General features: G+C 40.3%; 1 protein-coding gene across 1 annotated transcript; it reads right to left on the bottom strand.

The window, feature by feature from the left end:
• Positions 1 to 1,562: 1,562 nt before the first annotated feature.
• On the bottom strand, positions 1,563 to 9,534 carry pcare2 (photoreceptor cilium actin regulator 2). Its single transcript, XM_085247281.1, has 2 exons — positions 6,508 to 9,534; positions 1,563 to 2,095 (listed from the first exon to the last, which is right to left on the bottom strand). The coding sequence occupies exons 1-2, from the start codon at positions 9,200 to 9,202 to the stop codon at positions 2,091 to 2,093; spliced, it is 2,700 nt and encodes an 899-aa protein (XP_085103407.1). The 5' UTR covers positions 9,203 to 9,534; the 3' UTR covers positions 1,563 to 2,090.
• Positions 9,535 to 13,699: the final 4,165 nt, after the last annotated feature.

Genomic DNA, 13,699 nt, shown 5'->3' with positions numbered 1-13,699 from the left:
AATTTCAGCTTTGTTGTTGTGATGGCAGCTTGTCATGTGAGTTCCTGCTACTTAGCGAAAATTAGTTTGCGAGAGTAGGTTCAAATAAAACACCCTCAAAATCTCTGATTTTGTCAAGCCAGACTCACTGTGGATTTCGTTTCTTCTTTTTCTTTTGGCTGCTTCATTAAGAGGTTAAACCAGTACATCATATGCCTCCATCTCATCCTATCCCTAATATCATCTTCTGTCGCTCTGATCCTCCTGCATTAAATCCATGAATCTTCTCAGAAGTTCCTCGTTTCTTCCTTCCATCTTCAACATCCTTTGTCCAATACTTATACATGAGTTGGCTGCAGTTCAGGAAGTAGAGCAGGTCAGCTACTAATCAAATGGTCAGTGGTTCAATTCCTGGCTGCTCCAGTCTGCATATCCTTGGGCATGATACCTAACCACAGGTTGCTCTCCAAACACTTGTGTAGAAAAAGCATTAAAAACGTGCTTAGGTAGAGTAGATGAACCAGTTCATTTACCATATCCCTCCTCTGTGTAGAAGATTTCAGATGGAAGACTGCATTGTGATGACAGACAGACTGGTTGGAAAACTGGATTTATTTTCTAAAAGACAGAATGCAGCAGAAAAATCAGTGACACACAGCAACAACAGGCCTCTCCTCATCCCAGTGTGGAGTCCATGCAGCTCTGGCTGAGAACCCCCATACATGCAAAAGGTTTACTAGCGGTGTCTCACTGATCAGTGCCCCACCTGTTCCTGCAGTTTTTAGTTCATAGCAGACTTGAGCCTTGGAGGTTTCTGCCTTATTCCTGAACATCCTAACTAATTTCCTCTCATCTAACAGTTGGGGTATTCTTCCATACCTTGGCAACACGGTAACACATCAGAATAACTTGTACTTATGTGCAGTTGTTTGAACAGAAGATCTTGGAATCTTCAGTTGTTTCGGAATGGCTCCAGCAACCAAGCTTCCGAACTTGTGCCAATCTACTCTTCACATTGTTGAGAGGGATTTTTGCAGTAGAGTGGACAATAAAGCAGGGGCAAAGAGTAATGTAATACACATAGCAAGGGCCTCAGGTCAGACCCAAACCCAGGCTGCTGGGTCACTTGGTCAGCCCATGAGCCAAATTAGCAACTGACAAATCAAATTCCTAGATCTTCGTTGAGTTCCTTGGACTTTGCTGTTAATCTGAGTATTGGTTAGTCCAACTAATGTGGTCAGTTAAATCCTTTTAATGCTAACAAGAGCATCAGCTAATTTTAGACAATCATGATCACTAACTAGAAGTTATTAGGCGTTGAGCTTGTCATGTATGCATACATATATTTATGTATGTATCCATGCTATATGTATGATTTCGACCCTGTGTGGATTACAGAAGATCCAAAATAATTCCATTCATTCCAACCTGAAAAAAGAACAGTTTAAAGATATAATTTAAAGCCCCAAATTTCCATGACATTTATGCCCGTCATGGGTGAATGTAAACATCTGCCCACAACTGTATGTGTAGCTTGGTGTACACAGGCAAGTCATCTTGACATATTGCTCTTTATTTGCAAAACAGGATATCAGTCCTTTTCGACTTTCCCTTAAGATTTCTTTTTGAAAGATGAATTTGGTTTTGATTCTCCTATTTTATTTAGATATAGAAAACATCATTAAATCACCCAAACACAACATTGAATCCATTTATTTAAAAAAACAACAACAAATGAGTACATTTAATGATCATGTAAATTACATTATTTTGATATTGAACCCCAAAACAACTCCCTGATTGTGAGGGATTTAAAAGTATAGTTGTTTTAACAAAACACATATAATACATGTATCTTTAAAACTATTTGAGGTTTATCACTCAGGGTTCAGTATAAAGTAGAAAAATGCTTTAATCCTTAATTACATGTATTACTGCAGTCTTTAAAAAAAAAAAGTCTAACTGGAAAAGAGAAAAAAAAAAAACCCCAGTCCCTGCTAATATACAACTTCTTTCATTATTCTCTTCCCGACTCATATTTTACTTTAGAAACCCTGGCCATTCACAGCTGGACTTTAGGGTGTCATCATCTCCTGTCATCGGAAGGCTTCCTAGCCTGCAAGAGAACAAGAAATAATGGGGGATAAATTTAGTGCATGAGTAGATCATGTTGGGTTTGCTTGCTGGGGAGTTTACATAACTGGAGTAGGGCAGGAGGGTTAATCCAATGTGGATTAAGCTAGGTGTCTTTCCTAGAGGCAGGTTGGTACCATATATCTGAGCACAGGAGCTGTAGGTATGAATTAGACTTAAACTGTTTGAAAAAGATTATACTGCATGTGTCCAGAGTGACTAAATCCTCCATGTTAATCTATTCAGAAGTAAAACTACAAGCACAGTTCTGGATAAAGAAGGCTAAGACAAAGCAAATGCTGTAATGTATTTAAGTACATTTACTCAGTTTACGTTATCAAAAATTACAATTTAAATGAAGTTGTTTGATGTAATCCCTTTTTCTAGTTCTCAACTACATCTTGGGGTAGTACTCCTAGTTAGTTGCATGTGTGAATTATTACTATGGAAATCACTTGTTAACCAATAAATGATATATTCTTGATATATTCTGTTATATTCTTATAGATATATATATCTATATAAAAATGCTTAATGAGCACTACAGGAATGCTAAAAGTTAGATTATGTGCACGATGACAATATTTTAAATATCATTTGGCTGGTGCTCCTTAACAAAACTACTATCTTGTCAGATATCAAATTCTGATGATTTTTCAAAGATGAATCAGTCATTTTCCCTGAAATTAATTAGACTAGTGGGGCATTAATTAGACTGTATCAGGATAAAAATGTAACTTTTCAGTTCCTTGAAGTTGTATTAATTTAGGGGGGGGGGGGGGGGGTTCATAGACTTAGAAGACTTGATTCTTTTTGATATATCCTGCAGTTAATTTGTCATGCGAGGGGGACTACAAGATGGGGACTAAAACTATTGTTCCAGCTTTTAAGTGATAATACACTCCACATCTCTCATAAACAATAAAAAATTTGTTAAGGCCTCAGTCACATGGGCCTATACTGGATGGAGATGCCCTAGCATCCACTGGTTGTGAGGGCGAAAATGTTTCTTCCCCTACTGGTTGGCAAGTGGTTGCTGGCTGTTGCTGGTGAGATAGCTTACAAAATTGCTAGCAGATTTGGGCAATTCCCCACTGTTTATATTGAAGATAAAATTTGTCTGCAAACACTCACCGTTTACTCTTGAAATGAAGGACTTTGTTTCTTTACGACTGCAACCAACACCTCTCTGCTCTTGCTTTTGACGAAGGCGGTTGCATTTTTCTCCTCTCATCCTCTCCCTTAGCTTCCCTGCTTAGCCTCTTGTGTCCTTGTCTAGTCTCGTGTTTTTTGTATTACTTTTCCCTGGAACATTCTCTCACAGTCTGTTCTCTAAAACCTAAAAGAGGAATTATGGATTGGATCAACTGGTCCCTAAATGCAATTGACACCCCTTTCTCAATGAGAAGTTTGGGCTTGGGTGAGCCTGAGTGCTGAAGATATCTACCTATTCGGAACCATGGTAACAGGGTTCTTGCTGATCGGAGCTGGCTTGACCCTGACTTATCGAAGAATTAAGGAAGCAGAACCGGCTGTTCAAACCCCCACAAGGCTGCCCGCTGGGATTGAAACGATGGGAAGAGGCGTGAGTTTCTCAAAATGGGCTCATTGAGCGCAGCACGGACAAGATCTTGGAAAGGCTTACGGCTGCCGTGAATACTCAGAATAAGATCTCTGAGTGCAAACTGGATTACATCTTGGAAGGGCTCGCTCGGAATAACATCTCTGAGCGCAAATTGGATTACATCTTGGGGAAGCTCACTGTGGTCGTGAGTTCTCAGAATCGGCTCTTTGAGCACAAGAATGACAACATCACAGAGCGCAAGTTTGATAACATCATGGAGAAGCTCACGGCTCTCCAACGGGAGATTGAGAGACCAGTGTTGGACTGTTAGAACAGCTTTGAAATTCATCTGAGCTGTTAGCACTAAAGTTAAAAGTTAAAAGCACCATCACTTCATGCGGATACCTTTTCAGCGCCAGCTGCGGTCGCAAGGCTGGAGCCGAACAAAAACACCCTGATAACGACTGTGTTTAGTCTGTTCCAATGTCTCAGCTGAACTCTGGACACGCACGCACGCACACACATACATATACACATGCACACACTCATCCCCCCTCCCTTTCCAAACGCCTTCGATGCTTGTTCCCTTCTGGGAATTCACTGCAGGGCAACCTGCACGTGGCGAATAAAGCCTTGATTGATTGATTGATTGATTGATTGAAAAGGCGTAATTTTTACTTTGAAGGTTCTCTACTTCTGCTTTGTGTAGCACTTTTCAAAGTTTTATTAGGTCTTTGCAAGTAGTTTGTGTCATGGTCTCCGTGCCTGCCCGGTCGGCCCCACAAGGCTACAATTGCTGTTTCTGTTCTCTCCCTCTCTGCCTGGGCGGAGCTCACTGTGGGCTCCTGCCCTTGGCCCACACACACACCTGACAACACTCACCCATCATCACCGGGAGCACTATTTGAGGCTGGAACACAGATCCTCTCATCGCTGGATGATTGTACCCCTAACGTTAGTGTTCTCACAGCTCTTGTGCTTCATATTCGTGATTTGTGATTAGTTGGTGACCTGCCTTCTCGTCTGCCTCAGATCTCCCCCCCGGGACCTGCGACCTCCCTGCTGCGGGAACGTGTGTGAGTGTGAGCGAAGAAGACGTGAGCGAGTTACCCTGTGATTCCCCCGGAGTTTTGGATCCCTTCACTGTACATATATTGCACTGGCACTGTAAATAAACTACACCTTGGAGATACCTTACCGCTCTGCGTTTGAATCCCTGTACCAGATCGTGACAGTTTGTGTGTTTGCAGACAAGTTTATGTCTTCTATGCAAGCTATAGGTAACCCCAGCAACCTGCTAGAAATCAAAACACTCGCATGTAGGTTTTCAGTGCAGTACTGCATACCTCTTTGCAACCAGTTTTAATCGCCAGTGACTGCCAGTAACCTGGCAGCAACCATTCACCAACCAGCTGTGGAATATACACTTTTCCTTAGTGGCCACATGGTTGCTCACTGTTCTCTAGGCAAATGTGTGACTGGTGCCTAAATAAGAGTGCATAGCAAAGTGTTCATAGCAGTATTATTTTCAACTAAGAAACTCAGAGTAACCAGTTGCACCACCAACTGTGTAGACAATTGGTGCATAATTGCTAAGAATGTGGGGAATTTGCCTGCTTTCACTATTGCTTCTCTTTCAACATGCAGTGGCTTTGCAGTTCACCTTTCATGGCAACCGAGTATGGTACTGCTGGAGTATGCTGGTTTCCAGAAATTGTGAGACATCAAGACTCAAGAGTATGACACAAAGACAGAAAAATCAGTTGCATATCAGATCTGGAAATTCAGATTGCCAGATATGCTGATATCATTCAGAGAAAAGTAAGACAGCTGTTTGAGTCAAAAACCATCTGGGTAGATTCAAAGCAAACAGTCACCAAATGTCAAACTAATCTGTTTGTTTTCAATATATGCTATTAAAAAAGTCAAGGGAAGACTTTTAACAACAAATGTTAACTTTATTTTTGATTTGATTTTGAACCCAGGTCTCAAAGGGGTGATGATTTTGGTTTCAATTAACCGCTGTAACATTATTTTGTTCTCAGCAAATTACAGTGTATGTCAGTCAAGATTTTCAGTTTGAATGTTTCATCCATTAGGCTATGATGTGTAATTTAAGTGTTGAGTAGTTTACATTTTTTAATATGATCACAAAATTGACTCAGAAGTGACATAAAGATTTGGTGAGCTACTTTTAAACAATTTGAAATGCACATTTTTAAAAATATGTAATCACATATTTCATCTTGTTGGATTGTAGTGTTATTTTATGCCATGTTATACCCCGAATTGAAGATTGTGAATTATTATGTAGTTTAGTTTGCATTATTCTCCTGAATTAGAAGAAGCTGATAACTATTGCATTAGTTAAACTGATTTGCATTACATTAAACTGCTGGCTTGTTGTGAATGAAGGATATTGCTTTATGATGCATTATACTGCTGAGTTATAAGAAATACTGTTCACAGAGAGTTATTGTCTTATTTGTCTGATTAGAAGAGAACAGAATATGCTGGAGTTTTCTGCCCCATCGCAGCAAGAGCAGATAAGCAGGGAGCCAAGGTCGTAGCTTAGGCGCTGTGTGAGAGAAAGCATGTAAATGTTTAGGCTTTTTATGATAAGGTGGAGGCACCAGAGGCTATAAGAGTTTGAGCAATGCTCCACCATTTTGAGATCTGAGGCTGTCTGCATACAGTGTCCATCTCCCACGCGTGTGTTCATTAAAATCATCGTTTGACTCAACCCGACCGGACCAGTGTTGTTATTGTGGTTTTTTTCTCTTGTTTCCATCCCCAATTTTGAACTCGTAACAATCTTTTGTAATATTTACCTGTATTTTGTGGCAATAGGTTACTCCTTTTCTCCTGCATAGAGGCCAAACTGGCATCCTTTAGAAACTCTGAATGAAGAGTCCCACTAGGCCTATGGTCTGATTGGGTGCGACGAGTAGAGGTGTCTGTTGCTCTGGTCAGTAGTCTTCCTCGGGAGACCTCTCCCCCTTGTCTGGGAAGCGCAGACCTTTCAGGGGGCAAACAGGTCTTCAAGTTTTGAAACTCATTTTGACAGAAAACAGAGCGTGCGTCGCGAAAGGATACAGATGGAATGATTTCTTCTGTCTTGTTATCTATACAGCGTGTCACTGTTCTGGGAGAACTAGGACGAGATGAGTGCCTAGATGTAGACTGAGGTCTAATTACAGGGGGACTTGGAAATCTTTTGCATGTACTAGGACAAGATGGTGGAAGGCGGACTCTAGATACAGGTGGTGCTATCACAGTCAGACTGCAAGAGGATAATTCACCCTCATAAAATTCATTGCTGTTATATTTCCGATCTATTGTGAGTTGAAGAGGAGAAGTTGCCCTGATGCCTGGTTCAACAAGATTTCTCTTATCAGAAGATTCTGCTGCATCACGCAGGTGAATAATCTTACATGCCTTTTGGTAGAGATTATTCTTAATTTCCAGGTTCAGATCTGTTTCTGATTGCAGCTGATCTGCATCCTGAGTGCCCGTAACACCATCCTGTGTAACAGGATGGGCAGGAGAGATAGCAATCGACCTTGGCCTCATACATGCTCGGTTTGGTAACACTTCTACATTGTGGATAGATGCCTTCAGGCGATGGAAGATTCCAATCTTGGGGTTTATCACTTGAGAACTAAAAGGTTTCTGCAAACCCACTTCAGTTCCTGCTAGGACCTGAGTACTCTGAAAGGAATTGTCCATCAGAACTTCTGGGGGGGGCGGTGGTAGGTTGTCCATATCCAGCTCGTCCTTGCTATCAGGCCAGCTGTTGTTGTTGTTGCCACTGTTGACTGAACTTTCCTTGTCATTTACTGCGTCAGATAACTGAAGTAAGCCACTTTTCCTGGGCATCCTGTTATGAGGTGGAATATTAGTGAGACTCTGCTCAGGTCTCCCATCAGCTACTTTGCTAAAGGTATGAATTAACCTTCTGACAGAGTGGCGTTTTGGTGGTTGGTTTGCTAAGATTGTTACAGAACAATTTGTCTTATTTGGTCTCACAACGCCTTTGTGTGAACCTGACAATCCATTTAATGAATGCCGTCTTACTTCAGCTCTATCCAGCTTGCAATGAGGTCTTGGTAATTCCTTGTTTCCTTGTATTTCAGCCATCATTTTTATTCTATCATCCAAGACCCACTGGCTGTTTTGTAATTCTGTCATTCCACACGTAGTTAATGAAAGGTGTTCAGGCTTTGCAATAACAGGATCAATCAGCGGTTGTTTGACTGTTGCCTGCTGATCTCGATTGTAATTTGTGAACATATAATGAATGGCCTGACTGGGATCAGGTGGGGAAGAGTTTGACCTCTTCCTTCCTCGTGTATCACTTTCCTCCTCTTCATTCTCTTTATCATCGTCATCATAATCATCCTCATCCTCATCCTCATCTTCATTATGGTCTCCAAGGTTGGTCGAATTACTGGGGAGACTATCAAATGTACTCCGAATGTTGACTCCAGACCCCCAACTTTCAGATCCAGCACTTCCACGATGCCGGCGATGCCTTTCAGAACCCGTCAGACTCTCATTTTCTCCTCCGATACCACTATCCTCACTATGCAGTGTTGAATCTTCTGAGTTGAACTTCCTCATGGCTGCCCTTTCTACTTGTGCGATCACTTGAAAAAGCCTCTTCTCTGCCGTCTGCTTCGTCTGCAGCTTCTTATTTAGCAGTTTATAGACAGAAGAAAAATATTCCACTGCCTCCTCAAGTGTAGTGTCACCTAGTGCCTGGACTGATCCTCCCACTAACTTCATCTTTTCAGTTGACTGTTGGAGTAGTTGCTGTAAAAGATCTGGAGGTGGATCGGTTTGACATGTTGTATTCATTCTAGGGTTAGCTGAGCAAATCATCCCAGAAGGTAAGGTCATGTATTCACCATGCTCCTTCAACATCAGCTCCCCCTCATCAGCCATATCCTCTAGTGCTTGGTTGATCTCCTCAAAGCGCAATACTAAAGCAGACATCATGGGCTGGAGGGACAGCTGTGTCTGGGCAGCCTGATCTAGTAGACCCAAAAGAGTTTCATATTTGGAAATGTTTGGGTTCAGAAAGTTATAGGCTGCCTGGTGAGCTCTCAGCATGTGAGGTGGGAAGTCCACCTTTGTCTGTACATGACAGAACTTCCTGTGATTCTCAAAAGACCTTTTCTTGCCTTTACTTCTTTTTTGCTTTGCTGTCTTTTTAATTCCTTTGGTTTGTTCCACATCGGTGATTATTTCTTGGGGCATCGTGTTTACTTCTGTTTCATCAGTGTCCTGCAGATTTGGTACAGTCTTTGCATCAGAGACCAATGGAAATAATTCAGTCTCTTCGCTATGAAATCCTTCATTCGGAAGTGGAAGTTCATTTTCGGTCACTTCGGTTTTCAAACATGTATTCTCAACTTCTACAGGTCTACAATTATTAACATCCTGTGGTACTTCACCCAGAGAAGCTTTTGGAGATCCTTCTGGCTTTGAAAATAACTTTCCTTTAGATGGAGAACAGCCCATTGTTGCATTCAAAGTGATTTAAGGATTCAAGGAAAAACAAGTCAGGCCAGGAAATAAAATTGTAAATCCAGGAGTCTGGCGGTCTTGAAGGCAAAGTTATCTGGAGTCCTTCAGCTTCGACTTTTGTTGTCTGTCCAGTATGTGCTAGATAACTTCTAGTTCCTCAGTCATTTCAGGCATTCTCTCCAAATTTATGCTCAAACAGTGCAGCAAAGATACCTATAACCTGTTGATGAGGTGGCTACTAACGTGGTATGCATAAGACCGTTTGGGAATACGGATTGGTTCTGCCCTCTCTCTCCCTTAGCCAGCTTGCACAGATGGCTGTGTTAAGTGCATCAATAAAAACACACAGGCCTGTTCACACGTACACACTCGGGCATTTCCATTTAAGACTTTAAGCTCATCAGATTAACCAGAGACAAACTTGTCAGGTGGTGTTTTTAGCCGCACCCACTGGCAAGGTTTGCATGCAAAAGCTCTGTTTACCTGAGACCTTCAATGTCAGGCCACAGGACATTTTAGCAATAGTTGTAGGAAAAAAATTAGATTTAAATGGTTTGCAATACAATGACTTACAAAAATCTATGAAACCACATTCTCTGAGTTCATCGTATCTTGAAAAGGTTATATTTATGTATCTTCAAGTATCCTTGTATAGGTTTTTAGGTTGTTTACTGATATTTTGCAGTGTAAGTTCACTTAATACTCAAATGTTTGGTACACAAAAAAGTTTAGCTTTACCCTTCTAAAGCAATCACAATGAATATATAGTAACAGTCAAACTGTTCATCTTTTTTTAATTATTCCAAGCTGGCAACACATGTGCCAAGTGTAAATACATTTAGGACATAAAGAACATGTCAATCCCTTTGTGAAACAACTCTGTGGGACTACGACATTAAAAGACTAGGTTTTGGAAAGCATATTTAGAAGAGTGAGGAGTGGCATTATGTATATCTCCATGTAAACTAGATCCTTGTCCCATCTTGAGTTGGATGGCAAGCTTTTTTGTGTGAGGCTCAGGACCGTTATAGTACATTACAATCACCCATCTTCCCTTCTATTATAAGCATAAGGTGTGTGTTGTGCTAGCTAAGTAGACTAGGCTATTTGTAAGAGTTGGATTGCAAGTGTAATCTTCTTGCTCCCTCCATCTAGAAGCTTCAGGAGGTCACTAGTCCCATCTTGAACATCACCTGTACTTTCAGTTTGGAACAATTTTTTAACAGGAGATTTTGATTGGATGTTTAAACAACCGTCTTTCAAAATCTTTGTGTTTTCTTTTAAAAGGTTTTCAGTCTCTGAGTAATGCTGCATAGAAAATAATTAAAAATATAAAAGGGGAAGGGGGCTATTCATGTAGCTTCAAATCACAAATGAAAACCAAGTTAACAAAGCAAAGATTTCACAATGTATATTACTAGATCTGATTGAATTAGTTTGAATCTTTTTGGGGGTTTACAATCAATCCATTTATGACTTTTATGTAATGTGCGGGCCTTTTTTGCATAGTTGGTTGATATTCTTTCTCTATTAAATTAAATTATGATAAATATTAAGAAATTGTTCATTTTTTTGTATGTGAGCAAATTTATAAATTCATCAGGGGACCAAAGAATTATTTCTCCCACTGTATATTGTATGTAAACTTTATAACTAAAGCAAAACCATTACAGTAGTGAGAGCAGACAATAGTTGCCTCTTGATCAAGCATCAAGGATCATTATTATTGTGATTATTATTCCTCTCTAATCTCTCATGCATACTTTTTAAATATATAGTTCATTAAGAACTGGATTCCCAGACAGGGGTAAGACCAGAAGCACAGAATATCATAAAACCTGAGCCCAGCTCTAATCCCTGACTCACATCCAGGTGTACCACACTGACACGAACCAGGCAAGCTGCTGGTCATTAGAGCAGATGGAGCTTAAGCTGTTGGAGGTAAGTTGTTTGCCATCTCTTTCTTTGGTTTATTAAAGACGTCAGAGCCAGTACATAAAACTCCATCTCAATTCCCTCCATTTAAGCTCAGGTCCTCTACCACGGACAGCAAAACACCGAACCAGCTTGTCAGGAGTGCTCACTCTGTGGTGGGTTTTTTCTCGGAGGATGTTGGCCAAATACACATACGTCTTAGGGAATCCCTCTCACACTCTGCATGACACATTAAGAGTATTCGGCAGTTCTGTTGGCTAGATTCACAGTAAATATCCCGATTAGCTTCAGTGCATCTATAATAAATATGTACTAGTTCCAGTGCTTCACTTAAACTGTATGGTACTCATGCAGACCCAGGGTCAGTGTAAAATACAATCCTACCTGTGTGAACAAAGTCTGGCTCCTTTAATCCTGCTCGTTTAATGCAGGTTGATGCAGGTTTATTGATCCTCTTTCCTGCTGTCACACCTGTCACGTCTGAGACTCAGCTATAAACGTAAAGTAACCTTTACATCATGCAAAGACTCTGTAATACTGTAAATGATCAGTAACTTAGGTTAACAATAAACATTAAACCGTACCTCTCTGTCTGTGTGTGCTGCACATTTATAATCAGGATTGCAGTCAGGCTGCACTGAGTGTGGGACTGTTGAAAACAGATTGAAGATGCAAATTTAGCATTATGGCTGATGGTGGTGTAAAACCTCTTCTTACCTTCTACACTGTGTTTTTGCTACTAATTTATGTTTGTTGTTGTTTAACACAGATTTCAGAGGAGCACAGAGAAGCACTGTTGCTTCATCTTTTATGCTTTAAAGCAGAACTGGATTGGAAATCAAAAGGTCCTTAAAAGCTTTTTCTGCTCCTGACCCTCAAAGCCAAATTTCACCCCTGAGAGCTCATAGGTTACGATTGTTTTAACAGTAACATTATCAGAAACATAGGTGAGCAACAATACTTAATATCTGCTTTTAATGTAATCATTTATATAGCGATCTTGTATTTGTTAAACATTTTGCAGGATGTGTCTGGCAGTTTTTTCATCTACAGAAGTTTCATTTGTCACTGTGGGACTGCTGAGTGACCTGAAGAACTCATTTCATTCATTTACAAAAATGTTTCAGAGAATCTTTGAAAAATGGCAGACCTCAGGTCAGATTTAATTGATAGAGATATATGCATGCATTGTGAAATTTATGTATCCCAGATAATTGTTTTTCATCTTGTCATGGGAGACCCACCCCTTTCTCTGGAGTTAACTGCAGCCCAAGATAACTAGTGGGGGTATTTACACACTCATGGCCAGTGGAGTAAAATGAGCAACCAAAAAACTGGCAGCCTGCACAGCCACAGATGTGCTAGAAGCTAGAAGAGCTAGAAGTGCTACTCATGGAGAAACTCTTGGAGAAACTTGCTAAACCTATCAGGGGACAGGTACTCCAGCCCCAAAACATGATATAACCCCACATAAAGCCCAGCCACAAAGTGAACCAAGTCATGAATGGATGGATAGAAGTTAAATGACTACAAACATAAAAACATAAAAGGCACTAGTTCTCACACTGGAGTTCCCTGACATTGGGTTGACTATACTGAGCTTGTATTAACAGTTATAACGGACTACGCTGAGACATTGCTTTGAATTATTGTGTGTATGTATGTACGTATACATACGTACTGTACGTATACATACGTACAGTACGTATGTATACGTACGTACGTACGTACATATGTGTATATATACATACATATATATGTATGTATATATACATACGTACATACATATGTACGTATGTATGTATGTATACATACGTACAGTACGTATGTATACGTACGTACGTACGTACATATGTGTATATATACATACATATATATGTATGTATATATACATACGTACATACATATGTACGTATGTATGTATGTATACATACGTACAGTACGTATGTATACGTACGTACGTATACGTATGTATGTATATATATGCCTCAGATCCACTAGCCCTTAGATCCACTAGCTATGTATGTATGTATGTATGTACAATATTCAAGCAATGTCTTTACCCTGTGCAGTGTGTGGACGCTGTGCACGCAATCACCTCATTCACTGTAGTAAACATGCACCGCTACATAACATGATTGAAGATACTGCCATAGCTCTCTGCAGCTGTAACACTTTCACTGTTTGCAAATCATTTCATATTTTGATAGTTATGAAAAAAGCATATGTTTATAGGTCATGCCAGGTGGTTGCTTTGGTGGTTGCTGTGGACTAGGGTGGACGGTGCGTTCGATTCCTGTTTCAAAGTGGCGACAGTCTGCTGTAACTCGAATTCAAACTCCACTTTGGTCTTTAAGAAAAGGCCTTTCATAGCTGTTTATGACACACACACACACACAAAGCACTTTGCCTAACCATGACAGGATGCAACTTTACCTTTGAAGTGTCTGATATAAAATAGAAAAATGAAGCAACCAGAGGTTTAATGATGAAGACTCTGGGGGTCTGTAGTTTACGTTTTACAATCCTGAATGACTCTTTGCACATTCATATAAT

This window comes from Mchenga conophoros, linkage group LG15 (assembly GCF_057382185.1).
Source record: "Mchenga conophoros isolate Kocher_MC1m ecotype Shallow Benthic linkage group LG15, M_conophoros_male_GT1.1, whole genome shotgun sequence".
In the NCBI taxonomy this organism is placed as follows: Eukaryota; Metazoa; Chordata; class Actinopteri; order Cichliformes; family Cichlidae; genus Mchenga; species Mchenga conophoros.
This window is presented reverse-complemented; position numbering and strand designations above follow the sequence as displayed.

Excerpts from the sequence above, each read along its gene's own strand:
- pcare2 (XM_085247281.1), bottom strand. The coding sequence starts at position 9,202 with ATGGGCTGTTCTCCATCTAAAGGAAAGTTATTTTCAAAGCCAGAAGGA.